The sequence below is a fragment of the Motacilla alba genome, chromosome 3, assembly GCF_015832195.1.
Source record: "Motacilla alba alba isolate MOTALB_02 chromosome 3, Motacilla_alba_V1.0_pri, whole genome shotgun sequence".
Lineage (NCBI taxonomy): Eukaryota > Metazoa > Chordata > Aves > Passeriformes > Motacillidae > Motacilla > Motacilla alba.
The window spans coordinates 61351983-61378278 of NC_052018.1; the positions used below are offsets into that span (position 1 = coordinate 61351983).

At 41.6% G+C, this 26296-nt stretch overlaps 2 protein-coding genes across 7 annotated transcripts in view; one reads left to right on the forward strand and one right to left on the reverse strand.

Moving 5' to 3' along the window:
• Window positions 1-10772, forward strand: part of SYTL3 (synaptotagmin like 3) — a 34902-nt gene extending 24130 nt beyond the window's left edge. For 2 of the 5 annotated variants that reach the window (XM_038131522.1, XM_038131520.1), the window contains exons 10-16: window positions 219-397; window positions 2553-2655; window positions 4973-5140; window positions 5356-5455; window positions 6655-6763; window positions 7577-7785; window positions 9002-10772. In XM_038131522.1, coding sequence (XP_037987450.1) covers window positions 219-397; window positions 2553-2655; window positions 4973-5140; window positions 5356-5455; window positions 6655-6763; window positions 7577-7785; window positions 9002-9132 — 999 coding nt within the window. In that variant the 3' untranslated portion in view covers window positions 9133-10772. Of the gene's footprint in view, window positions 1-218; window positions 398-2552; window positions 2656-4972; window positions 5141-5355; window positions 5456-6654; window positions 7786-9001 lie in introns of those variants that run through there. The other 3 variants (XM_038131523.1, XM_038131521.1, XM_038131524.1) reach the window with 2 other exon arrangements.
• Window positions 10773-10904: 132 nt separating this feature from the next.
• Window positions 10905-26296, reverse strand: part of EZR (ezrin) — a 36607-nt gene continuing 21215 nt past the window's right edge. The window contains exons 3-13 of one of the 2 annotated variants that reach the window (XM_038131525.1): window positions 24788-24883; window positions 23717-23991; window positions 22843-22926; window positions 22063-22209; window positions 18592-18688; window positions 15405-15568; window positions 14336-14466; window positions 13497-13657; window positions 13138-13230; window positions 11987-12238; window positions 10905-11648 (exon numbers count right to left, since the gene is read on the reverse strand). In XM_038131525.1, coding sequence (XP_037987453.1) covers window positions 11484-11648; window positions 11987-12238; window positions 13138-13230; window positions 13497-13657; window positions 14336-14466; window positions 15405-15568; window positions 18592-18688; window positions 22063-22209; window positions 22843-22926; window positions 23717-23991; window positions 24788-24883 — 1665 coding nt within the window. In that variant the 3' untranslated portion in view covers window positions 10905-11483. The remainder of the gene's footprint in view (window positions 11649-11986; window positions 12239-13137; window positions 13231-13496; window positions 13658-14335; window positions 14467-15404; window positions 15569-18591; window positions 18689-22062; window positions 22210-22842; window positions 22927-23716; window positions 23992-24787; window positions 24884-26296) is intronic. The other variant, XM_038131527.1, reaches the window with a different exon arrangement.

Genomic DNA, 26296 nt, shown 5'->3' on the forward strand with positions numbered 1-26296 from the left:
ACTGCAGAGAAGAGGGCAAAGCAGTAGAATTGCAATTACATTTATGATTTTTGGAGACGTTATGGAAGCAATGGAATGTTTTATACAGATTACCCTAAATTTCTTGATTTGCAGTAGCTTTACAGTGATATCTGTAAAAATGCTGACTACTGAGGGAAATAAATGTTTTGTCCTGTTTGATCTGAAGCTGCTTTTACCAAACATTTGTCTTTTCTTAGGGGAGTTTGTATAGTCTTAGCAGCACTTGCACTGAGTCTGGAAATTTTGGCAAGGCTAACATCACAGGAGAAATAGAGTTTGCGTTAAAGTACAACTTCAGAGCTTGCATCTTGGAAATCTGCATCAAGGGATGCAAGAACCTGGCTTATGGAGAGGAGAAGAAGAAAAAGTGTAACCCGTAAGTATTTCTGTGGAGAAGAAGGAACATAAGGAAAATATTCTGCTTTTTACAATACTCTACATGTTCTGAGTGAAATGGATTGATATGTGATTGTATGCAATACTGGCACCTTCAGAACCTCCAACATACACACCAACCCTTTGCACAGATACACACTGCAAGACAAATAGGTTTCATACCAGTTCTTATTCCATTTATGACCATTTTCTGCTAGGAATTCTCTTTCCCTGCCTGTGAGCAGGCAGTTGGGGATGTGTGTTGCTGGTGAGTACCTTTGGGCCTCAGGAATAGCTGTTCAGTTTTTAATTCTTAAGTTGTGGCTGAAACATGAGATGTCCTGTTTCTAATTCCTCTGCTGACCCATTGTGGGTCACTGGGTGGTTGCTATACTACTTGGGTGCTTCTGTCTTCTCTGATAAAAGTAAACATTTCAGCTGCTGCACTGTATTTTAAAATCTAAAGCTCTTTAATAATTTTGCACTGTTGTAAGAGGAAGAGGTAGATATTTCTGTGCATAAAATATGCCATAGAAAATTTTGGTTGGACACTTAAGCCTTGGTGATTTCTATGTTTATCACTAAAGAGTACTCTCTGACCCTGCAGTAATCATTGACAGAAAATCACCAGGTAGAATCCCTGACTACCTGTTCTTACCCCTGCTGTCTCACCATGTTGGAGCATTTGAGGGCCCACATTGGAATCGTGGACTTGCAGTCACCTTCACCTAGAAGGACGATGGATTTTGTGCACATCTTGCAGAGAATATTCATAAAGACAAGCTTGGCGATGAGCAGTGCCTTGCTGGAAGAGCAGCCTGTGGAGAAGGGCTCTTTGGAGCCCTTCAGAAGTGGGTCAAGGTTCTCTAAGTCCCCTGGTAATTAAGCCAGGCAAGCAGTTGGAGGCAGGCTGACAGGCAATGTGGGAAGTGCTGTGTAGTAAACATCATGTTCTCTGTGGGTATATATTTATATACTTCTGTTAGTTTCCAAGCCAGATGAAAAAGGTACAGCACACTTATTTGACATGCTTGCTGAAAAGCAGGCTTTTAACTGATGTTTAGAACCTGATTAATTATTTAGCTTATTCGCTGGTTTGAAGTCTGGGTATGTTTTAATTAAAATTATCTGGGCTCCTAAAACAAGCTAAATCTTCTAGTGCCTGTATATTTTAAAATCTAGCTTTACCTATGGATCAATTTGGAAAAAATAGGGAATATATGTAAGTTCTGCATTGATGATATAAAAATACAGCTGATTTTATTTGCACAGTAAGTTAATCAAGAGGCTCTTTTAAAATTAATTTAAATCATAATATCTGAAATATGTTCAAGTACAGTTTAAAAATGCTTTGTATTGTGTAAACAGCTGCTCCTTTCCCTGACAGGCTAGAAGCACTCTCTACTGCTGAAATTCTTTCGTTTTGAAGCCATAACACAAATACAGCCCACTGAACTGATATTAAGGGAAACATTTAAGTATTAGTGTTCACTTGACCTGCACTTGAGAAACTTTGGGTATGAATCAGTGGTACTTGATATTGGTCCAACTCAGCTTCCAGGAATTTTTTTGGCTGGTTTTCTTGAATCAACGTTAGGGCAGTTTTGAGCCCTTGAGACAATCTCCCATTTGCGTTCTAGTGGCTGTTAGAATAATTAGCATTTGTAAGACCTCTGAGTTATTCTGTATTATTTACCTGATGTTGTGAAGATGAGATTTTCCTCATGAATGTTGGGGGACAAGTAGCAGGGATTCTAAAGTTGATTGGGTTTATATATTTTTTTTTCTTTGAGCACATAATATACTGTTTATTTTTATCATAAAGCTGTCACTACAACTGACAAGGTGACTTCTTTAGGGGGCTGTTTTATCAGAGGCCAAGAGTATGACAACAGGATTCCTATTCAGATCTTAATCCCTCCCCAGCTACAATGGAAATGAAACACAGTAGCTGAATGGTACACAAGGATCCTTTTAGTCTATCTGCTTTTATTGAAAAAATATATAAATAATATTTTGCCATTTTATTACTTGAGACCTTTCAGGCAGTAAAGATGTTTAAGAATTAAGAAAAAAATCTCTTCTCATCTAATTGTTTTTTTCATTTGATCCTCCCTGCTCCTTCTGATCACTTTCCATGTATCTTTATCTCCAAGGTATGTGAAGGTTTATTTGCTTCCTGATAAATCTCCTTGGAGTAAGAGGAAGACAGCTGTCAAAAAGAGCACAGTGGATCCAGAGTTTGATGAGACTTTGAAGGTATGGTTTGCAATCCCATGCTGCTAACTGTGCATTTCCATGGAACAATCCTGCAAGTTCTGAACTGACCTGATGGGACAAATTTATGAGTCACTGAAAATTTAAAAATTATGGGTTTTCAGTCTAAATAAGAGAGAGCTGCTTTTGGAGCTGCAACAGTAAATTGCAAACCATTAGAGAAGTCTGCCTTTGTCCAAGAAAGTACTTTTAGTGAATACCAGTATGATTTACTGTGTCTCAAAAGCAAAGTGTCTTCCACAGATGCTGTTCCTTGTACATTCAGAAACTGGGTGTGTTGGAGAACAGTTGGAATTTTGCACAAATATCCTTTTCATGTGGCACCCCTTTGGTCAGTGCCACTGGAGGTGTCTCTCTACAGTTCACTTTGTGCCAGCTGAAATCCACCATCTCTGAAACAGTGTCTCCTTCCTTTTCCCCCTGATGCCAGGCTCTTTCTTTGTCCTGTCTAATTTCAAACATTAATAATCCCAGCAGAGAAGAGTAGTTATGATTTCAACTCCTTCATGCCTTTCAGTATTGCTTCTTGCATCCTTGTTAGAATTGCGTGTAGGAGACGGGAATCATTATTCTTATTTCCCAGACACTTCATTGAATATGAAGCTGAGTACTGTCAGCCAGGAGAGCCTGCCTTAGCTTGGTTGTTCCCAGCTTTCCCAGCTCCACTTCTGTACTCAAGTCACTGCAAATCATATTTTTGTGTGTGTGCTTTGGCAAGCTGCAGTAGGACATAAGATGATGAGTTCTTCAGTAATATATTGTCTTGGAAGAGATATGACACAAGTTAGTGGAGAGGCAAACTTGTGTTGCTTCTTGAACTACGCAAAAGTTTCAGTGCCACCCCCAACTCTTGGGGAGAGGGAACCTCAAGAATCAATAGTGAGTGGAACAAGCAAAATGCTTGTAAAGGCAATAGTTAAAAGTTTGATAATAACATAAAAGGATTTTTGTAATGTACATGGTTGTTATACAGCCCAAAGCCTGTCCATAGGGTTTAAATTGGCAGAAAAAATGGCCAGAAGTTGAAATCACTGGTCCTAATTTTATAGTAGTTTTTCAATGCCAGTCATGCAGAAGTGATTCAGCAGATGAGAGCCGTACCTGAGTAGGCTGCATAAACTCTAAAGGTGTTTACTTGGAAATGTTTAAAAATAGTTTAATTACTAGTTTTTCCAGGGTATCAAAAATGGTCAAAAGTGGGTAGCACTACTACAGGTGAGCTCCATCATGACACTGACATCCAACTGGGAGGGATTCAGCTGCAGGTTAAGGCACCTGCATTTGGAGGTAGCTACATGTGTGAGAGCTTTTGGGAGTCACTGGAGCCGAGGGTGACTCAGGGTGACGAGCCACAGAGCCCACACCCAGCTTGTGATTCAGCAGCCTAAATATGGGTACCGATTTCCTTGCCTGTGCCATTGCCTCCAGCTTTCCATGCATGTCACCTGTGGGCTGGGTTTGCCAGTCTCAGGGGGTGTATTAGATACCCAGCAATGTCTCAAAGGGCTCTAACTATGTTTGGAGAGTGGATCAAGGCTTTAATTAGTCATCAGCTGAATTACTTCCTTGCCCCTGCTGACTGCATTAAGTAGATGTCCACTGACCAGAATGGGAATTTAAGAACCATCATTAGATGTCTTTTAGATGTCTTCTTCTTGAACTGGCTTCCAGAGCAGCCACATTCTGCTGGGAGTGTAAACAGAAATATATATATATAAATAGATATATATATATATATAAATATATATATATATATAAATAGATATGAATATAAATGAAATACACAAACAAAAAACCAAAAAAAACCCCAAACAAACCAAACAAAAAACAAAAAAAACCAAACAAAAACCAAAAAACCCCAAATAAAAAACAAAAAAACAAACAAAAAACAAACAAAAAAAACCAAACAAAAAACCCAAACCAACAAACCCCAAACAAACCCAAAACCAACAACCTCCGAGACCCTCCCAACTCAAAAAAGGAAAAAAAAACCACAAACCACCAAACCCCTAGCAAAAATGGTCAAGAGTTCTGAATTTATAATCAAAAACTTAAGCAAGGCAGGTCAAGGTATTCCTGGAATGTTGTTTCTTATTTGGATGAGCATTATTCAGCATGTATAATACACAGGTAGTTGGGTTTTTTCAGATTGCAAAGCACAGTCAGACGACATGGTTTTGTGTGCATCCAGAGGCCTTCAGTCATGCTGTGGCTGGGCTTCCTGGGAGCAGGAAGCCTGAGCTTCCTGGGCCTGCATTCATCCTGTGCATTGCCCTGTAAATGCTGTTTGTCTTTCTAGTACAAGATTGAACACTCCCAGCTGAGAAGTCGGCAACTTCAGATCTCTGTGTGGCATGCAGGAGCTCTCAAATACAGGGTGTTTTTGGGGGAAGTGGTGATTCCTCTGGCAGCATGGAATTTTGAAGAGGACTCGATGCAGTTTGACTGGTACCCACTGAAACCCAAGGTGATTCTAAGTTTTTTGGCTTAATTGTACCTTAAGAGCAAGATGTGTTGAAAGCTATGAGAAAGATCACCCCTATGAGATCATTGAGGGCAAGGTGCTGTCAATCCAGCCCATCAAGCAAGATGTGTTGGAAGCACAAATAGGATGTGAGAATAAGCTGTGAGAATGATTGATTGATTGCAGTAATGCAGGCTTCTGTATGTCCCTTTCTTCAGCTTGAGAAGCCTGGAGATGATCTTATCCAGTACAGTGTTGAACTCCTCGTGTCTGCAAGGCTGTCGCTACCAGCCCAGTATCAGAACCTCCAGTTTGAAGGTATAAAATGTTTTGGCATCCATGAGTGCTTAACAGTTGCTCTAATGATCTTAGAGGTCTTTTCCAACATGAATGATTCTGTGAATTCCTTGGTTGGAAAAGAATTGACATCAATGAAGGACTGGCAAAGTGTCCATGGAATCCTCTTGTATGGGTTTTTTAACAGCTACAGTAAATGGTGCTTTGTGGTGTTTTATATCTTAGATTATTTAAAATCAAAACATTTTCAAGCTTTGTATATTTGTTCTTTTTAATGCAAACAGAAGTTGTACATTATAATGGCAGCAGTATGGTGCATCCAGCTGTATGATGTTACCTGTAGAGGTTTTTCTGCAGATGAAACAGCAGTTCTGCTGTCCAAGGCAGAGACTGACAATATGGGGAAAATTTGGAAGGGAAGTATCTGCAAGGATACCAGACCAGCATCCTTAGCTTCCTCCAGTGGTCTCATCTTAAGGAGATTGTTTCACTTGAAAGGTGTTAGGTTCAAAATGTATAGTCAGGATTCAGTTTCTAGTAATGAAAACGTGTAAGGTTCATTAACTATTGCTGTAGTATGTCAGAGCAAGCACCTGCTGCTGGAGTGAAATAAACACTTTGGGAGGGATAGGAAAATCTCCTTTTCCTTACCTCCCTAGACCTTAGTGAGGTGTGCAGACATTCAGAGCTCCAGTAGTGCTCTGTGTCAGGACCACAGCAGCAGGTAGAGACCAATGGGAATCTCTAATTAACTGTTCTGCTATTTTTGTTCCCTTTCCTTTCCAAATGACCCCAAAGTTACCAAGTCTGTATTTTCTGGTTTTCCTCCCTATGCAAGCCTGTGTTTTGGGTCTGCTCTGTGCCTCGAGCTGTGAGTGGAGCAGTACCACACCAGGGCTTTGGCTCTCTCCACTGCTTCTGACTGTTCCAGAGAAGTGCTTCTGTGTGTACTGCCCTGTATTTGCTTTTCACAAACACAACAGAAAGCTTTGTCTTTATAACAGGGATCACAAAGCAGCTTGCTACTCACTGCTTGGTTTGCTTTGTGTGTGAATCATTCTCTGTACAAACATTCAAATCTTTGAAATGTTCCTAGTCCGGCCTTATGACTTCTTATCTCAGTAGTGCCACTTGGGCATTGCCCTGCTTACTTTTAGCAGCATCTTAAGCAACAAGCTGAACTAACTGGGCATTTCATGTGATAAGTGCTCCTTTTTCAGGAAACAAAGACCAAGGAGTTCTCAACTGCCAGCTTCAGGTTATGATTTTTGGGGCCAAGAACTTGCCCATGCTGAGATCTACTGGAATGCTGAACTCCTTTGTTAAAGGGTATGTCTGTGACCTAGCACTTCAAAAAGAGACTGTCACATGTGTTCCATGCAAATGTACATATTAACATGTTTGCAGCAGGAGACTGGCATGGGAAAGTGGCATTGCCCACACTCTCAATCAGACTTCCTAGAAATGGTGACACTTGCGTGTCTTCAGAACAGCTGCAGTTTGCAGGGTAGTGATGGGGAAAAAAGTGCAAATAAAGAGGCTGTTGTCAACAGTTTCAGCTGTGCCTTTACTGAATTAACTATCGCTCTGGATACATTGAAAACTTTTATCCTCTTCATTCTTGGCATTTTGAAAGTGAAGGAACTGAATTTTTCTTCAGTGTGCTGAGTAGCTTGTATGTGGGATTGTTTTACTTCCTTGCTGTCAGGCATCAGATGCCACTGGAAGGATGATACTGGGGTAAACTTAGGTCTCACAAAGACATTTCACCTGTTGTGGCACCCACCTTTGGTGAAATGGGGGGCATTTCATCTCCTGAAAGTTAGGTTTGAGGCACTATCAGGTAGCACTATGTGGAGCAAAGACTCGTTCAGCAGTCAGTGGCAGCAGAGTCAAAGGAGACTACAAGAGCCTATTTGCACCTGCACTAAAGGCTGCCAGGAAAAGGTGCAGGTCCCAAAATCAACACAAGGGCACCGTGTTCTACCTTTCACTAAGGCTGAACTTCTTTGCTATTTAAGGCAAACCAACGGGCTCTACTTAAGCCCTCTAACCTCTATTTGGTTATCAAAATGTTCTGTTTTCTGGTTGAAAAATCAGCAATCTCGCTGAACTCTTTTTCTTTTTTTTTGGTGGGGGGAGAAGTTGTCTTATCCTTCCAGACCAAGCAGAGATAAAGCAAAAGTCTCCTGTCCTGAAGAAAGAAGCCTGTCCACAGTGGAAACACTTGTTTGTCTTTGATGGTGTGACCCCAGCTCAGCTACAGCAATCATGTCTACACCTGACTGTTTGGCACAAGTCAACTTTCAGCTCAAGTGATCAGTTCCTGGGAGGAGCCAAGCTTGGTGCAAGTAAGTTCTCTATCACTGGAAGCGGAAGGTAATTTGGGGAAAAGTGCATTTAGTTTACATCCCAAGCAATAATAAATTATACTGTGCTATTTATTATCTGCTTTCAAGTGCCTACACATGCAGTCCCAGCCTCTGTCCTAAGCAACTTTCAGTCTTGGGCTCTGATCATGCAAGAATTGATACAGGTGCTTCTGTTCAGGTCTGTGCAGAAGATCAAGGCAGTCAGTGGAAATTTTTAGGAAAGCCATTTGTTAGTGTGGTGATTTTTATGGGTCAGAGCCATGCTAAGACAAGCACAGAAATTGTGTGACTAACTCACACAGAGCTCTACATATTTTTAAAGACTTATTCCTTTAGTTGTTTTCTATGAATTGGCTTATTTTAAATAACTTCCCATCAAAAGTAAGCAGGAGAACAAATCATCTCATAGACTCTAACCTTGCTTATGTCTGTGCTTATTACTTTATATCCACAAATCAATCCAATCCATGAAATACAAGAGGTGAAACTTACTCCAAAGGGGCTATTGGATGTTAGAAGTTTTGGGCTCTGCTCTAGCCTAAGAGTGAGCTTTCCTTCTCAGGGCTGAGCAATGTCTGAGAAACCCTCTGCTCACTAAATAGGCCCTGTTTCACTGGTAGTTGAGCAGGGAAGCCTTGTCCTTTGAAGGCTGCTCAAAAGTCTCCCACCCTTGTTCTCCCAATGAGTTAAGTGCCCAGGGTTTCAGTATCTGAGAGGAAAGGGTCAAATGTTGTTTTGGTATTAGCATGCAGTTGACAGGAGTATTATCACTGGTGGTAGCTCAGTGTCATGCAGGCTTCCTCATGAACTTGTTTTGCTTATCCTAGCCAGCATTTGCCTTTCTGCTAGAGCAGGGACTGTCTGCTTGTGAGTGATCCAAGTCCTAAGCATGGAATGAACTGAAGCAGGAGGCTTAGTGCCCTTCTGCTATTATGAGCATGCACACTTGCTCTTCTGCTTTTAGTCATACAGCCAAAACCTTTTTCTTTGCTGCAGGTTGCACTCTTCAGAAAGTGCTCCCAGTTTAACAGGATGTAAATAATAGTTCAGAAGTATAAATCCCATTTCTTGCAATTAGTGCCTCAGGAGCTACAGAACAGCTGAAATTACTGTAGAAGAGGGTGAAAGGGTTGACCACAAGTTGGGTAAGGCCAAGTGAAAAGTAACTCTGATCTTTCCTTCTGCTTTCTTGCAGAGGAATTCTTTGGCTCTATGGACCTTGCTTCTCAGGGAGAGCTCCAATGGCAGGAAGTGCTCCACAACCCAAACACATGGATGGACTTCACACTTGTACTGCATTCAAATAAGGAAAACTTTAAATCATGAGAGATTATCAGACAACACAACCCTTCCTTTCCCATGTCTGATGTTTTAAACAGAAGTGGTACATATGCTTCTGTTCTGGAAAAGGTATCCATATTTTTGGGAATAGAATTATGTGTTTGAACCTGTGTGCCATTCTGAAAGTTTTATTTCTTCAAAAGTTAAGGCTTTAGCCTATGTCTCTAGCTGGAGTGTAAGGGTAATATTGTTCCTTCAGGAGTGACAGCCCAAGTCTGAGATGCATTACGTTGTCGAAGCAACAGGAGCCAGACAATGTGCAGCTTTCCATTTCCAGGCCTAGCAGAATTGTTACTATTTAATTTAAATTACAAGTAGGACTACTTCTGAAAAAAATAACTTGCAATAATAAAATTACATTGTTTCACTCTTACATTGATGTTTTAGCCACAGAATGCAAAACCAGCTCATCTTTGTCTGCCTACTACAAATGGGTGATGCTAATGCCCCTGTGCTTCAGCATTAACTACACTGCCACTTTATTTCATGTGATCCTAAAAAGCTTTGGCCTGTGGCCATGTCTCTCAAATGTGTGCTGTATAAATTCCCTGTCAGTAGCAGGGTGGGACTACAGCCAATGGAATAAGGGTGGGTGTAACAAGTCCCTTCTTATCAGCTGCCACTGTAAGACAGAATTAACAGCTCTGATCCTTAGGGTGTACAGCACATGACAAAAGTTTAGCTAAGTTTATATTTTCTTCACGTGGACATGCTTGGGGCCAAACTCCTGTGTCAGTTTGCCTTGCCTTGGGTGCAGCTTTACAGTCAGCAGAAACTTCTTGTGTACATCTGGAACTTGTGTTGCTGTGTTATACTTTTAGTCCTTACTTAAAGTATCCCCCCTTCCTTTCTTGGTCAGCGTGGCTTTTAAGGATTTGAGATTTAAAACCACAGGGACTCGTAAGCTAAGCTCAGGAACTAAAGCAGCAGAAGCACAACATATTTAAAGTACACCCCACACAAGAAACACTTCACTCCATTGCCTTTGTTACTTTGCAGATCTTTTATTTAGATGGTTGCTGCTGCAAATAAAAAAACCCCACACAAGATTCAACTCAAGTATAACGCAGCACAGATATTGTAAATGAAGAGGTGACAACATACTGTATCTCACTTTCTAACAGATTTTCAAGGAAAAAAGGGGAGAGTGGGGGAAGGATGGTCACAGAAATGCTCTCTACTAGAGAGAATACAACTGTGATATAAACAAGCAGTCCCTTCATCTTTGGAGTCTGAAACTTTAAATCAAACATTTAAAAAAATTAGAAAATTTGTTAGAAAAATAGGTGCAGTAAAATTGTATATATTGGATCATGTGTACATATAACAGTTTTCATTAAGTAAAAAAATGATCTTTACAAATAATGCTTTATAGTAAATAATCAGCTGCACTGTATCAGACTACAGTCTTGTTTAGGCATTTTTACAGATGCAAGTCTTATTAAATCTGAAAAGTAACAAAATATACAGAGCAAAACTATTTCCCTTTCACTAGTACTGCAATTCACATATTGCATGTTTTATATATATATTTATAAATACTACACTACAACTGATCACTTATGAAGCTGGAATGCAAACACAGTGGTGTTGTAGATTCCAGGAGTATTTGCTACTTGTTACATGAAGAGGGTATCAGTGTCCCTATGCCACTTCTGAGCCATTACTGCACCATTTCTCCAGTTGAGAACAGCAACTAGAAAATATCTAATTTCTACACAAAAAAGTTCTGAGGTGTTGTCAGTTTTTTTTGGGGGGGGGGGGGGGGGGCAGGAAAGGGGGAACATGGGCATCAAGACCAAGGGAAAAACAGGATCTACAAGCACCTGTGTGTGGATGTACAACACACATACAGGTGCTTGAAAATCCTGACTTCCACAACCTGTCTTCTCATCTGTTACACTTTACACTGTAGCTAATAATACAAAGACGTATGGCACAAAATTCACCCACAGATGCTTATCTTTTAGACCAGGCTGAATCCAGCACCTGCACAGGACACACATCTTTAAATAGAAGCACAGCCTGTTAAAATTTGTCTTGCTTAAAGAGAGATGTGACATAAGGCCTTTTGGCACTAAGTAAAGGCATGAGCAAGTCACCAGGATCTGTGGTACAATAAGTTTTAAACGATACCAAATTTAACAGAAGGTTCAGAATAAAAGGGACATTCAAACACCTCTGGGTTTAGAGAACGTTGGTTAAGTGTCATACAGTGACCCCTCCTCAGAGAAAAAAAAACAAACCAAAAAAACAATACAACAAAAACCCCAAAACAAGAACACAGCATTAAGATCTGCCTTTCCCACAGTCCTGTCTCCTTCTTACAAGCATCTTTACATTGCCTCAAACTCGTCGATTCTCTGCTTGGTGTTGCCTTGCCGGATCTGCCGCAGCGTCTTGTACTTGTCCCGTCCCTGGCGCATGTTCTCCGAGTGGATGATATCGTTCTGGGTTCTCTTGTCCTCATGTCGAGCCTGGGCCAGCTCATCTGTCAGCGCCTGCAATACGGACAACAATAAATGCAGGTTATTGTGAGAAGCTCTCAGCTCCTGTCAGTCGTGTTCTCTGGGGAGAGCTGATAGTTGTCAATGCTTGGACAGAGAAGTGACGTGGATAGGACCTGGCCTTTCCAAAACCATCATGGATGATTTAAGCAATCTCAAAGCCTGAGCAATGAGAGTAATTTTTATATTCCTTGCCTTCATTTCAAACTTCCTATAGGAACTGTAACCAAAGAGAAACTGTCGTGCTTTGCGTGTTTAACCAAGTGGTTAAACGACCTGTTGTCCAGGACCAATTGTTTCAATTCCTCTGCCTCCTCCAAGCAGTGCCTTACCCTCAGCTGGCTCTGCACTCGTGCGTTCTTCTCTGCCTCGGTAATGCGCTTCTCCTCGTTGCGGTCGTTCCTGATGCCCTCGCTGGAGAACTCGGCGCTGTAGGCAGAGTACTCAGAGCCCTCATCGTGCAGGTTGTCGTGGACGTGGTAATTCACTGGCTCGTAGACAGGGGGTGGGGGTGGAGGTGGAGCAGTCATTACCAGGTGTAACTCCTCCTTGGTCTTTACCAGATCCTCCTGTGCTTCCCTGGCCTTTGGGAAGAGTGGAAAATATTTTAAATGCATTTCTTGCTTTAAATCAGCTTAATGAACACTTAAATGCTTATCTTCCTAGTTTTTTCCATCTACTATGAAAAGCGAGAGAGAATTAAATGTCTGCAGCTGATGGTACTCCATTATTAGAGACTTTTGGTTTTTTTTGCTAGGGATGCTATCATCATCAGCCACTGTGTAATGTGCAGGGGGTCTGAACAAATGATATTCTTGCAATAAAACAACCCAGGAAAAAGTTCTATGGAAAGCTACAGTTATCGTCATTCTGTTCTCCATTTGAAGAGCTGTAGGCTGGAGACACAGTGGTTCCACAGAGCAAGAATCTGGGAATCTAATTTGGCATTTTCAGTGCAATTACACACCAGGCAGTCACCCTCCCTGCTGCTGCAGTGGTTCTGCCCTCCCATGTGTCTTACAGTGCACGGGGAGCACCAGCACTCCCAGCCTTGTGTGGTTTTAGTGCAGCAGTTCATTAAACTCTCCTGATCCAGGTACCAGGAAGCCACCAACAACAGCAAGTGCCCCTCAAAACAGACACCTGCAGTATGGTTGCATTTGCAGCATCTTCTCTTGACTGGTGTAATGTTTTCAGACATTTTATCATGGATTACATGCATCATTTATTCATGTGCCTCTCTCTCCAAGGCTACAAGACTATGATCACACATTTTTAGCTTTTCATTTTGACTTTTGACTGAAGGGTTGTTGGAAGAAAGGTGTATTTGCAGACATATTGCACGTTCATGACAAGTTTGGTCTTTTTCACTGCTGTACAGATGTTTGCTTCCACATGTTTGAGAAGCCACATCTGCCTAAGAACCACAGTATGCTCTGCTTAAGCACAGAATTTTAGAGCAAGTGGTAAAGCAGATACTCACTCTGATTTGCCACTCTTCAACCTCACTCTCCTTACGCTTCCTTGCCTCTTCAAGAAGTGCTATCTTGGCTGTATACTCTGCAAGCTCTGTAGCCTGTTGAATAATAAAATACAAGGACTCTTAGAAAAAACACCAACCCAACCAAAAAACCAAACACAACAAAAATACTGTTAACTCTAACAGAGACTGAATAGGAAACTAAGAACTAAAAATTAGATTGCTTATGACAGAAACCAGTCCCACAATGATGGCCCAGTACCTCAGTGCACTATGTTTTTCCCTGGACATGATGACTTTGCCTTACTCAAGGGCACAGTAATATGCCTGGGTATCTTGTACTCAAAATAAGTGAGTCTTACCAGCTGTTCCTGGCTCTTTATCTGGTCCATAGTTTGTCTCTCCAGCTCTTCCTTGGCCTGCAGAGCTGCCAAACGTTCAGCTTCCAGGCGTTCTGCCTCCTCCTGGGCCCGTTTCCTCTCCTCTTCCAGCTGAATGGCTCTTTGGATCTGATCTGACAGCTCTGCAAAGAGACAGATCAATGTGGTTGGTCCACAAGTCTGGTCAAAGCTAAGGAACTTCAGTTTCTTAGGTAACTGCAGAAGTCATGACAGGACTTTATTCCAGCTTGCAGTACTCCCTTCACTGGGCTCCTCAAAGTAATTACTTGCACAATACACCAAGTAACTGGATTCAGAAGTAGTCAGATGCACATTGTAATTAAATCTTCTGCAAGATGTTTGCATTGAAGTCTGTAGCACTGACATGACTCTGCTGCCATTAACTGACAGTTTGCTGCATGGACCAGATGTTGCCTCCAATGTGTTCTCCTGTGCATTCAAACAGAAGCTTCCATTTCACTGGAAAGAAGTACTTTTTCTGTTCGGAGTTAGTAAAAAGTACTTGAGGGCTGAACTCTTGCTCACTGCTGGAAGAGACTGTGCTACTTAAATCCTCCTGGCAACAGGGGAAAACAGAGTTCCTGCCCTTCAGTTTCCAAATAAAATCTGCAGATTTTATGCTACTTTCATCCTTTGGATGCACATTTGACCATTTAGTTGTATAGGCACACAGACATTAGTAAGTCTTGCCCAGTGATTGCCCCAGTGCCACCAGATTTAGGCAAGGCATGGGCAACAACCCATACAACCCCTCTATGGAGCACAATACATGGTCTTGTCAGCCAGGACAAATACTTTACCTTTCTCTGCTTTCTGAGTCTTCACTTCATACTCTTGTAGCCTCACCAGGAGCTCCTCCTTCTCCCTCAGCATTTGCTCCTTCTCCCTCTCAATTGTCTCTCTCCTCTTCTTTTCATCTTCTAGTTGTTTCCTGTTAGAAACACATTTCATGCTGAAAGCTCACTTTCAGACCCAAGCTACTGCCAGACAAGAAAACTGGCTGGGAATCTTTCCAGGCAGCTCAATGGGAAAGTAGCTGCCACAAAACAGGAGCCAGAAGACAGAAATAGGCTCTTCCTTCATCTCTTCAGAATTTTTGCTCTGTTTTAGATACCCCATTTCATAAAAGCATTTGTATTTTTGTTGGTTGCCACAGAAATTTAGAATGCCAAATAGCTGCTAGACACAGAGAGGAAAAACAGGACTTGTACTGCAAGGCAGAAGAGGTGTAACTTTGTTATTCTGCCATATAGAAAGTTAAGGAGGTGTGAAAACAACAGCACTGAGAGAACAGAGATAAACAATCCACAAGTTCAGGAGAAAAGCAACATGATTTCTTGAATCATAAGCAACCTGCAGCCAGTGGTAGAATTGCTATTCCTTTTTCCTTGCCTGTAAGAGATCTCCCAGTTACTTCTGGGACACATATGTGTCTTTACAGGGTACACATATGTGCTCCCAGTGAAGGCTTCTCCTTACTCCCAAACATCCCATGGCCTGGCATATAAATCAGATGCCAACATTCCAGAGTCAGGAAAACCCTTCTCTAGGTGCAGCCCCCCCCACCAGAGCCTACTGTGCCTTTACTTGCACATTTTCTTGCAGCTCCTGAGGCTGCAGCCAGGACAGCTGACTGCGTGGTACAGGGCCAAGCAGGAAGGATAAAACAGTCCTGTTGCAGGACATCCCAAGTCCCTGCCCATACTCCAGAACTCCAGGGCCACACGTGCTCCTCCTGAGCCTGGGATGGCTCAGAGCCTCGCCCACGTTACTGACCCCTGCCCAGGGATACAGCCGCTTGCTGAACCCTGGCACTTGGGTGTCATTTATTTCTGCCTTGCCACATCAGCTGCCTGTATCCAAGCCCACCTTTCCAGTTGTTTCTGGTGCTTCTCCTCCCGGGCCTGGGCTTTCATCTGCTGCACCTCAATGGTGTCAGGCTTCCTGCGCCGCATGTACAGTTCATGGTTGCCCATGCAGAGCTGCAGGATCCTCTTGTTAATTCTCAGACGAGGTGCATAAAACACAAAGTCCTAGGACAGAGACACCACAGTCAGTTTTTTCCAAACACTCTTTCTCCTCCCAACTAACTGCAGACAGAACATCTTGTCACTGATTTAATTCCAATCCAGACATACATGCAAGACCGTTTAAACACAGCAGCAGGGACTGCAAATATCATCTGAAGCCAAAACTATTGTGATTTATATTCTCCATTTAAAGTCTACATAGAAGGTGCAAGTTACTCTTCTAGATAAAGCATCTTTTAGAGAAAATCCCAGATAGATGAAGTCTCATTTAAATGGAGATTGTTAGATGTTGCAGAAGGTTCTGGGTTGGTAGGTAAACATTTGGCAACACACAGACCTCTAGTATTGAGTAGTTTTTCAGTTTGCAGTTTTGTGACTGAAAGACAAAGCACAAACTACAAGTGTAACTTTGTAGAATTTCTCAATCTATCTGAATCAACATTCAAGGCACCACGTGTTTTTTTCAGAGAAAAATGCCTTTCAGTATAATTCTTGTCCATTCCATGGCATTTCCTATTTAAGCTGACCTAGGCCGTTACAATAGTGTCAAATGAAAACAAATTTTTTAACCACCAACCACATGGGTTATTTGAAATATCAGGTTGCAGGCAGTAACAAAACACACAATATTCTAAAATTTCTGGTTCAGTAAAAAGGACATTCCCAAATTTCTTATTACCTGTCCTATAATCAGACTTTTACAGAAACTATAAATTAGACTAGGTCTTCTAGAAGAAAACCAGCTAAGGAAGGGATACAGAGGGCCCAAGTTTACTACCTCCCTGATAATTTTTCTGAGTCCACAACCACACACATCTACAACACAGTCTAAACTTACACAGTGGATAAACATCCTTGTGCTTTTTCTGTGTACTACATGGATAGTGGGCAAGCTGCCACATTACCACCATAAACCAGTGCCCATTCCTTGGAATTACTCTCCTGTGGACTGCCTCACTGTTAGCAAGAGATGGAATCAGGTATGGAAGCAGTGACCATGTTTTTAATTGCCTGAGCTCAGAAGCACAACTGTGGCTATCTCTGGGAAAACTAGAAGTCACACTAAGCAATTAAAAGCTCCCTAAGTGGTATTAAGATGAATATGCTGACAAAGACTGATTTTCTCCAATGCATTTCCCTAATGCACACTGGCTGCAGAAGAGGCAGTCAGGGCAGTGTGCTGTGCTCTCCCACTAAATCCTGCCAGAGCCATTCCGAGGCTCACAGGTCTGATCCTGATAATTGTGACTCAAAGCTGCTCATCCAACCTCCTACTTGTGACAAGTACTTGTAAAAACAAACAGTCTGTGCACATTGTGATGAACAGGTCCTGTGCTGAGGCAAAGCTCACTTTCATGGAAGTAAATACTGAGGGTATGGACGGTGCTTGCATTTGTCATTTAAAGCCATAATCAAGGGACACAACATTCAAATACAAATATAAAAGAATTCCTTTCTTTCCTCATCCCCAGCCTACCCCAGATCTCACACAACTGGGAGAACTGCACCTCAATATTTTAAAGATCTTGGAGTATATGGGCAGACAAAGCCCAAAAATTAAAAAGCTTATCCTGGGCAAGCTGCCACAGGACTCTGCCCTTTACATTACTGTAAAATTATACACAGGCATACAGAACCCTCAAAATTAAAAGAGACCTTCCCACACAACTTGAGTGGACTGAGTATTTAATTTGCTGTAGTTATGATGCCTGCCTTTTTAAAAGGAGACACAAGCACACAAAAAGACCCAGACAACTTCCTGAATACTCAAAATTAGTGCCCAGGTAAATTCTTATTTTAGGCATAGCTTTAAACATACCATCAGCCAGAGGGAAAATAACAATTGACAGGGAGGAGGAAACATAACTGAGGTTTTCAATGCTAACACCTTTCTGTACCAGCCTTTTGCAAGCCTTCCATTTCAAACTCAGATTTACTCTTTGGGGAGTGGGTGGCAAGCTGTGATCTGTGTTTTGTAATTATGTACAACACATGCAAGAGGCTCTTCTATTGAGAAAAGAATGCCTGACAGACCAGCTTTCTGTCTCTGGGGAGTTCTGTTCTTTTCACTAACAGCATTACAGAAAAAAGCTCCTCTCCCCCAGGTTCTTATCTAGAGGAAAGAAGAAATCCCTGCAGCACATAGTGCATTAGTATCCTTTAAATTACTGGGAGGATCTTTTTCTGTTAAAGATATTTATAAGCCATCATCCTTTGCCAAAGCCAGGCTGCTTATTATTTCTCTGGGCTGCACTTACCCACCAAGGCCAAGTACTAGGGTGGGGGAAGAGCAGAGGAGGTCTTTCTCAACTGCTCCAATAATTTCACAAGACGGACAGAATGACATCCACCTATACCAGTTATTCCACCTTACATTCTCAACAGGTCAAAGTAAGTTTCTAATTCCTCACTAAAATAACTCTGAAAACATACTTTTAAGTTTTGAAAAGCAACATACACAGGCAGCTATATTTCAGCTCTCCACCAAAGTCATATCCTAAAATTTACCTTGGTGTTCAATAAAGTCAATGAACACCATATTTTACTCTGTCAGGAGTGTGGAAGTGGGCAGTGATGGATGGGAAGCCATATGTATCCATGTGGTTTTGCAGTAGCATTTGAACTACTTCTGTAATTTTTTTAATGTTTGGGTATTTTTGAATGAAAAAACAAAAATAAAATTTACCTATCAGCTTGCATGCACTGAAAGATATGCAGAGAGGACTCACAAAACTAGTGAACTAGCAAAGAATCTCAAATTTGAGCATGAAGTTACCCAGTTTGCTACAATGAAGGACTCTGCAGTTGTAAAACCCTTATCTTTTTCCACATTAGCTATCACTATCAGCCCTTCATTTATGCTGCACAGAAAAAACAGCAGCTCTAAGTACTCTCTAAATACAAATGTTTATTTTGCATCTAGAATATCTGTGGCTTTCTCCTCTCCCAAGACTACTTTATTTTGAGATTGAACAGTATCAGTTGTTCATATGCAGTATCCAGGAGTCCCTTCTAGATATACTTACTGGTGCCTTCTTGTCAATAGGCTTTATAACAAACTTCTTGTCATTGAAAGAGATGTTTCTGATTTCGCTCCAGGGGAACCCAATCTTCGGGGTTAGTCTGGAAAGAAGAAAAACTTGTTTTAAGGGATGATGCAATAAACATTTTTCCCCCATATTGCTTCCAACACACAGATTTGGTGGAATGCAATGCTTCACAAAACTTTCCCAAAAAAGAGAGGACAGTAATTGAACCAGAATACCACAGGGAGTAGGAAGAGAAGCCCAGTAACCTCTCTCACTGAGTCTCTTCTCATTCTCATCAGCCACCCTACTGACCTTTGGCTATATAAATAGGAAAGGACTCTACTGAAGCCACATGCTCTGCTGTTTTTAAGCTTAGTTCTCTTAACTCTGGTCACAAAATCCATAGCATGCAGACTTTATGTGCAGTGCTTCCCTGCACAGGCCTCTCACATATCATGGGAGGCATAAGCCAAAGTCACTGAGCTGCTCCCCACACCCTACAGCACCCACAGGCAAACCTACCCTGCTGTGTTACAGCTAGCCCAGTCACCTCCATGCTGCCTTCTCTGAAGTGCTGGACAGGCACCATTGGTAGGAGAAGATTTATTTTCTTTTGTTTCACAGAATGGGTCAGGTTGGAAGGGACCACAGAGGATCATCTCATCCAACCTCCCTGCTCTAGCAAAGTCATCCCAGAGCACATGGCACAGGATTGCATCCTGAATACCTCCAGGCAAGGAGACTCTACAGCCTCTCCAGGCAATCTGTTCCAGTGCACGATCACCTGGACAGTAAAAAAGCTCTTCCTCACATTCAGGTGGAACTTCGTGTGCATCAGTGCCTGCTCCTTGCCCCATTGCTCAGCAGCACTGAGGGGAGTCTGGCTCCATCCTCTTGACACCCTCCCTTCAGATATCTCCTCCCCTAGATTACAGGCAAGGTTAGTAACAAAGGCTCTGTTCTTTCCTTCCGTACAAACTGCTCTTTCAGCCCATCCCATGAGTCACCAAGCGGAACTTTACTCACTGGTCAAGCAATGAGCTGTGCCACGTGGCTCCCCACTATTGAAAAGCTCCCCTATGAAGCAAAGGGCAAGATTCAGACTCCCAGCTCTTCCTCGCTGCTGAGGAGTCCAGGTCTGTTAATTTGTTTGAAATTTTTCTATATGACTCACTAAACACTTGAGATTTTCCTCTGCCTTAATTTCTCCAGAGTCTTGCATATAAAAAGCATCCAGTTTGTCATGAGATCATATGTTTCTGAGCCATTCCAATACTTCACCTTCACACAGCTGATCAGCTCTGCAGCAAGTTCTAACATTCCAAGGACTTGTGCATTTGACTATAATAAAGTCCTTTAATTAGCCCAACCAAATATTTTATTTTAATATTTAATATCACATTATTATTCTTTTATTCTTCTCTTAGCACGGGAGGGTATATTCTCTAGAGATAGCTGTTAATGATTAAGAATTGTAATAATTGTGTCTTACATAAAAAATAATGACATCTTCTTGTTATCTTGTTATTCTCTAACCCCTCCAATGTATGTGTCTCTGTCACAATTATTCTTGCAAATTATTTGAAGACACAAGTATTTAATGTTTAGCGCTTACAGAAATGTCTATCATCACAGTGGACCACTCAAATTCTGTAAGAGTTCTATGGAGCACATTGATTAAAGAAAAAAAGAGCAATTTTGGGAGGAATTTGCCTCATTGTCAGAGAGATGGAAAGCTACTACATCAAAAGATTTTGCTGGGTCCAAGCACAAAAAACACCCCTTTGCTTCATTTAAATTAAGACATCAAGAATAAAATTCACACTCTTCAGAACTATCCACTCCATAACCTCTAACTCAACTGCAAGATTATGCAACAGTGTGTGTGTAAAATTAAGAACTGTAAAGAAAATGACTTGATTAGACTAAGATTAACTAATTACTCCAGCCTCCATCACATTAGTACAAGTGCTTAAATCCTAGATAATACAGTATGACAGACAACTAAAATCATTCACTCATTAGTAAGTTCTACTGCAGATTCTTCTCTTTAATGCAGGAAAAAAAAAGCTTGAATATACCTAGAAACAGGACATTGACATGCACTGCAGTAGAGAGGCTCATACACCTACAGCACAGCCTCATTTTCCTCACGTTAAACTCCAACAAATGAAATCTCTGCTTCTTCATCTTTGCCCTCAGTCCCCAAACTTTACACCTACAAACTAGTAATGTTTATGGCACCTCTGTTTTTCTAGTCCCCACATCTGTTGGAAAGACTTAATTATATAGTGGCAAGAGTTACAGCAGAAATAAGCAGTTTATTCCAGCACTGTATTTGTTTTGCAAACGCTCTCGATAGGCCTTCACAGTCAATGGCTACACTCTGATTTCTGCAGCTCGAAAAACCTGTTTGTGTGACCATGGTTACATAGCAAGACCAGTCATTCAAGACTGAAGTATTACATGAGCGAAACTACTTTTCTTTCGAGTGACACTCCTTGTTTTCTGGGTGACAGCACATATTAGCATTGCAGAAAAGACTGCCTTTCTCTTTGCCTTATCAACAGAAGATGCAGAGAGTTCCAATTAATATTTGGGTTGCATTCAAACCTTTTTGGAGGCAAAGATGTAGAACAGGTGAAATCCATTCTGTATTTCAATGATAGTCTGTTACAGATTAGTGACATGAAACAAAGATTTGAAACATCGGGGAGAGGAAAAGAAAGCAGTCTAGACAGCAATACTCCATCTAAAAAAAAAAAAATCTATTTTAACTCCCTTCAATCCTTCAGTTGCAGAGTATTAGAAGAGACTAGCAGGCTTAGACACAGCTGTTCTCACCTTCTTATTATGTTTATTTATAGATGTAGTCTATCATTTCCCACCTACTATCCAATTAATAATGGCTCTGCCTTTACCAGAAGGGCTGATTAAAACTCTGGGTACTTCAGTAAGCCCTCATTTCATTCCTTGTGCACAGTAACTATATAGGTTAGCCTCTCCCTGGGCTCTGGGTGTCACCCAGCTTTACTTTTGTGTCCACCCCATAATCTGCCTTTTTCAGAACCAGGCAGCTGCACACACATCTATCATTAACATAAGGACAGGAGTTTCCTTAGGTGTCTGAACACTGCAGATACCTTAGCCTAGCCAGGTTCTCGTGTTGTGGCCACTGATGGCAAACCTGGTGACCTGACTCAAGGAAAAGCCTGGTAAACTCCTCAGTTCAGGATTCAGCTCCACCACTGTGCAAGATTATGAAGATGGCATGGTCCAACTGACATCTCTCTTTCTACAGCAGGTAGTGTTAGCAGGGCAGGAAAGACATGAAAGCACAGGGGACGTGAAAGCCCATTTCCTAGCTTCACCTACTGATCCAAAATTGGAACACAAGCATTCCTGTAAATGAGAAATGTCCCATACCAGCTTTCTTTGGAAGATCAGAGACAAAAACAAAAGCCTTACTTATCGTCCTTTTCATAGATGTTGAGCCCCAAGGCATCGACCCCCAACCAAAGGTCAGTTCCTTTCTTATTCTTGATTTCAAAGTAGTTGATTCCATACATCTCCAGGTCTTGGGCAATCTTCAGGTATTCCAGCATGGCATTCTCTCTGATTGAGAGAAGAAAAAAATCAGATAAATGAGAAACCAACATCAGCTCTATCTCAGAAAACACACACCTCAGAAAAAAAAAATTTCCTAAACCTCACTTCAAACACAGAAGTTAAAACTGAACATTCACCATTTAGGATTCACTTAAGAAGTTATGATATCATATCTAGGAGCACACACAGAGAATATTTCCGTATACCAATCCCTAGTACTTCCAGACAGAAAATCAGCAACATTCACCCCTCTCAGCACTCATCCTTGCCTCAGGGTACAGCGAGTAGGAAAGGTATAGGATCTGAGCTTTCCCCATCTGTCAATGCAAATGCTTCAATGACTGTAAGGTTTGACAGCACCTTTCCTCTTTTTCCCACTCAAAGCTGTCACTAATACAATGTGCACAGGTCCAAGATCTTCAGGAAGCCACTCAGTTCTCAGCACCAGTACAAAATATACTACTGTGCTTTACCATGTGATTCAATACTGAACTAAAAAATACACACCAGGAGTAGGCTCACACAGGCAACTCAGGGTCTAAACCACAGACTAACAAAACCATATTGTAGAAATGCAAACTTAGAGTAATCAAACAAGCAGCAAGGTGATCAGCCCAAGGACCAACACAAAACACTCACTTGAGCATGCCACTGTGCTCAGCATGCCACACCTGGATCCGTTCTTCCCACTGCTCTCTGGAGAGTTTATGCTGGTCCATCACCCTACACAAGGAAATAGATATCAGCAAGATTAGATCTTCTGCAATAGCCACTGATGGTGATCTTTGCTATAGTCTTACTCTCACTCTGGTGGAAGCCTTACTGTAGCCAAAAGGAAAACCCTACTCAGCCCAAAGATATTCTCTGTGAAGCAGAGCAATTCAGAATGAGCAATAACCCTCTGCAAAGCCTTTCTGGTCACTGACCAGACACATGAGAGGTATAAGCGAAACTCTGCAAACAAATCACACACACTGTAGACACCAGGGGTTACACCAAAGCAAAAGTTGGTGCAATCCCTAGAATTAGACATTGCTGCAGCGTCATCAGGAAGGGTAAACAGAAGCCGTTGGTCTGATAACATCCACTGATCCTGTGTGGGGATGGACTGTGAAGCCGCAAGACATGCTTTCCACATACAAGATTTTTAGGACTGTACATTAGGATTAAGGACACACAACCCAGCCTTCTTTAAGGATGACATACTCTTGACTTAATGCTGCTCTTTTCTTCTTAAAGAGGAAACATTCATACTGCCACAGTTACCAGCATAGCAGCAGTGTTTAAGAAATAAAAGCTGAATACAAAACTATATTTCCTCTCAAATCAACCCAAGGAGAAGCAAAAACATAGTCAAATATGACAGATACAAATAAAATAAGGGGAAAACCCAATTATATGCAATTCAATAAAAAAACCCAACAAAGATACTTTTAAATGAAACTCTTTGCATTTAAAGAGAATTCAAATTAAAAAATAAAAAAAAAGAGACTGCATCAGCCAATTCCTTCACCTTTGGGGGATAAGACGCTCTGAATTGAGGTATCCAGGCTTGTGCACCTCTTTGTTGTAATCTCCAAATTTGGCCTGCACAGCATAGGAACCAAGAAGTACTGCTGTTTCAGGAGGACAGTAGATCTCATCACTGAGGATCCCTTCCTTCACCTGCAGGAAGAACAGCTTCTGCGTGATGTCCTGAATCAGCTCTTCGGACACATCCTCTGGGAAGAACTTGGCACGGAATCTGAACTGGAGAGGATTCTCCTTTCTGATTTCTTGAGCAGAAACCTGAGGACAGAGGTGACACCACAACTGAGCAGGTGTTTTTTTGCAAACAATAGAATAAATTGCTTTTAGACAGAAAAAAGAATTTGGAGCATTTGCCATAAGAGGTGAGTGACTGGCAAGTCTTCAGTGGAATTCCTTAATTCTGGCTGCTTACTGATAGGAGAGAACATGGGGGAGATGCATTATGTTTTCCAACTAAGCTGGTTAAATCCTGTTTGTACAGCAAACACGGGTCACAGGAAAATGATTTACTGAGCTGTATCAGATGGCAAACCCACCCAGTATTGTGTGTGTTTGACAGAGAACAGCCCCCTGACATTAAACAGGTGTGTCACTGACTGCCCCACCAGGAAAGTCAGTTCATGCCCTCATAAGAGCTGGGAATACAAAAACAGGAGCACATCAGAGGCATCAGCACTTGACTGCCCAGCTTGGAAGTACCTCTTCTCCAATTAGGACACAACTGATCCTGCACAGGCAGGGCCTAAGCCCATTGTCAGCCAAGGTGCTCCTCCAGGCACAGAAAGTGCAATTGCTTTCTCCCAACAAAGTACAGTATCCAGGTGCTGCTGCACATGTGGCAAATGCTTCCTGCAACTCAGAGTGTGAAAGGGCTTCTACCATGTCACACCTCACCCATGGAGATAACAATGTTATCTCTAAAAACAATCCTGGAATTATGAAAATTAGGGCACAATCAACAGCAGGCATAAGGTGTATAAAGTTGCAGCCAATAACACATCAGGAAACATACAAGCTTTAACCTTTGGCCAGCAATTAGCCCGAAGTCTGTTACCTTTTTATCAAGCTTCAGCCAAGTTTGGAATCCTTTGTTGTCCACATACTGAAGACCAAAGTACCACACTTCTCGCAAACCTATGGTTTTAACCACCTGCAACAGAAAAGTAAAAAAGAAAAAGCTATTGCAGGAAAAACTTCACTTGAGGTCCAGGTATCCTTTTGAGTCCCACATCACCTGTGATGAGTGCAGGCAACAGCGTAAACCTACTCATCTCTTAATTTCACCTTGCAGACAAGTATATACAGATGCCATTGTGGATGATGATGACAGCACAAGCTAAGATACTTGTCCCACCCAGTTTCTGGAAGATGATGATCTTGAGGAAAGCAGGTGAGACAAACAGCAAGTGACAGGCCACCAACTGCTAGACTGATACACTGGCAGCAGGTGGGGCTTCTGCTTGCTTTTTATCTACTGCCCCATCTTAAAATTGTACTTAGTGAAGCAGATGAGTTATGTCACCAAAGTTTTTGGTGGGATGATCTCTAATGGTATTAGTACTAACTACAACTAGTTAGCAGAACTAATGGCTCAAGTGACCTTGTCTGCCAGTCACCAGAGACTATTCCTTCTAGAGGAAGCAATTGAGAGTGCTTCATACCGCTGCTGTGAGGCTCTGAGAGTTAAAACAAAATGCAAGTATTCTCCGTCAAGGTTATTTTTTTAAACTCCCCAAAAGGCTGAGTTTATAAAGGACAAAAATACATTGATGCCCCCACATTAGGAAAGATTCATTTCCTATATTGTAAATACTAACCAGATGAAAGACATAGAAACACCATCCATTGGTGGATGACGCACTTACTAGAAAAGCAGTCCTGTTTGGACACGTTACAATTCCTCAGTGGAGGACAGAGTGAACAAGTCCCTTGACCTTCACCTACTCTTGACAGCTTGTTCTTATAGCCAAGTGCTTGGCTGCCAGCTCATCTACCTGTAAAGCTGTGCTCTAGACACAGCCAAAATCTGCAAAGATTACTATGTACATAGCTGGATCACTTCCGTTATGTTATTTGCAGAGTAGCCCCTCAGAAAGTGATGTAGGCATTGCTACAGGGAACTCAACTGAGTGGAAGGCATGAAGTATTTAAAACCACTTAGTGAGGTAGGGAAGTGTGACAGACTTGGGAATGTGTAGTTACATGTGCTTCAACAAGTCTAAGACCTCAACCAAGGATCTGTTTCACCTCCACATTTACGGTATTGCTGGAGACACTCTGGCTGGAGAGGAGACTTGAGAGAAACAATGTCACATTAGCTAAGACTAACTAGAATTTATCAAAAAGACAATAAAACCCACCAATCCAAACAAACAAAAAACCCAAACCCCATGTCCTTTTAAAAGAAGAGCTGAGCTCTGTAAATAATTCAGCTTTTACTTGACTAAAATTCCTTTTCCCTCCTTCCCTCAAAGTGGCTTGTTTCATCATGGAAGAGACAAGTTTTCTGACAGCTGGATGTATTTTTATGAAGTCTAACAGAAAACCAGGGGTATGTTGAGTG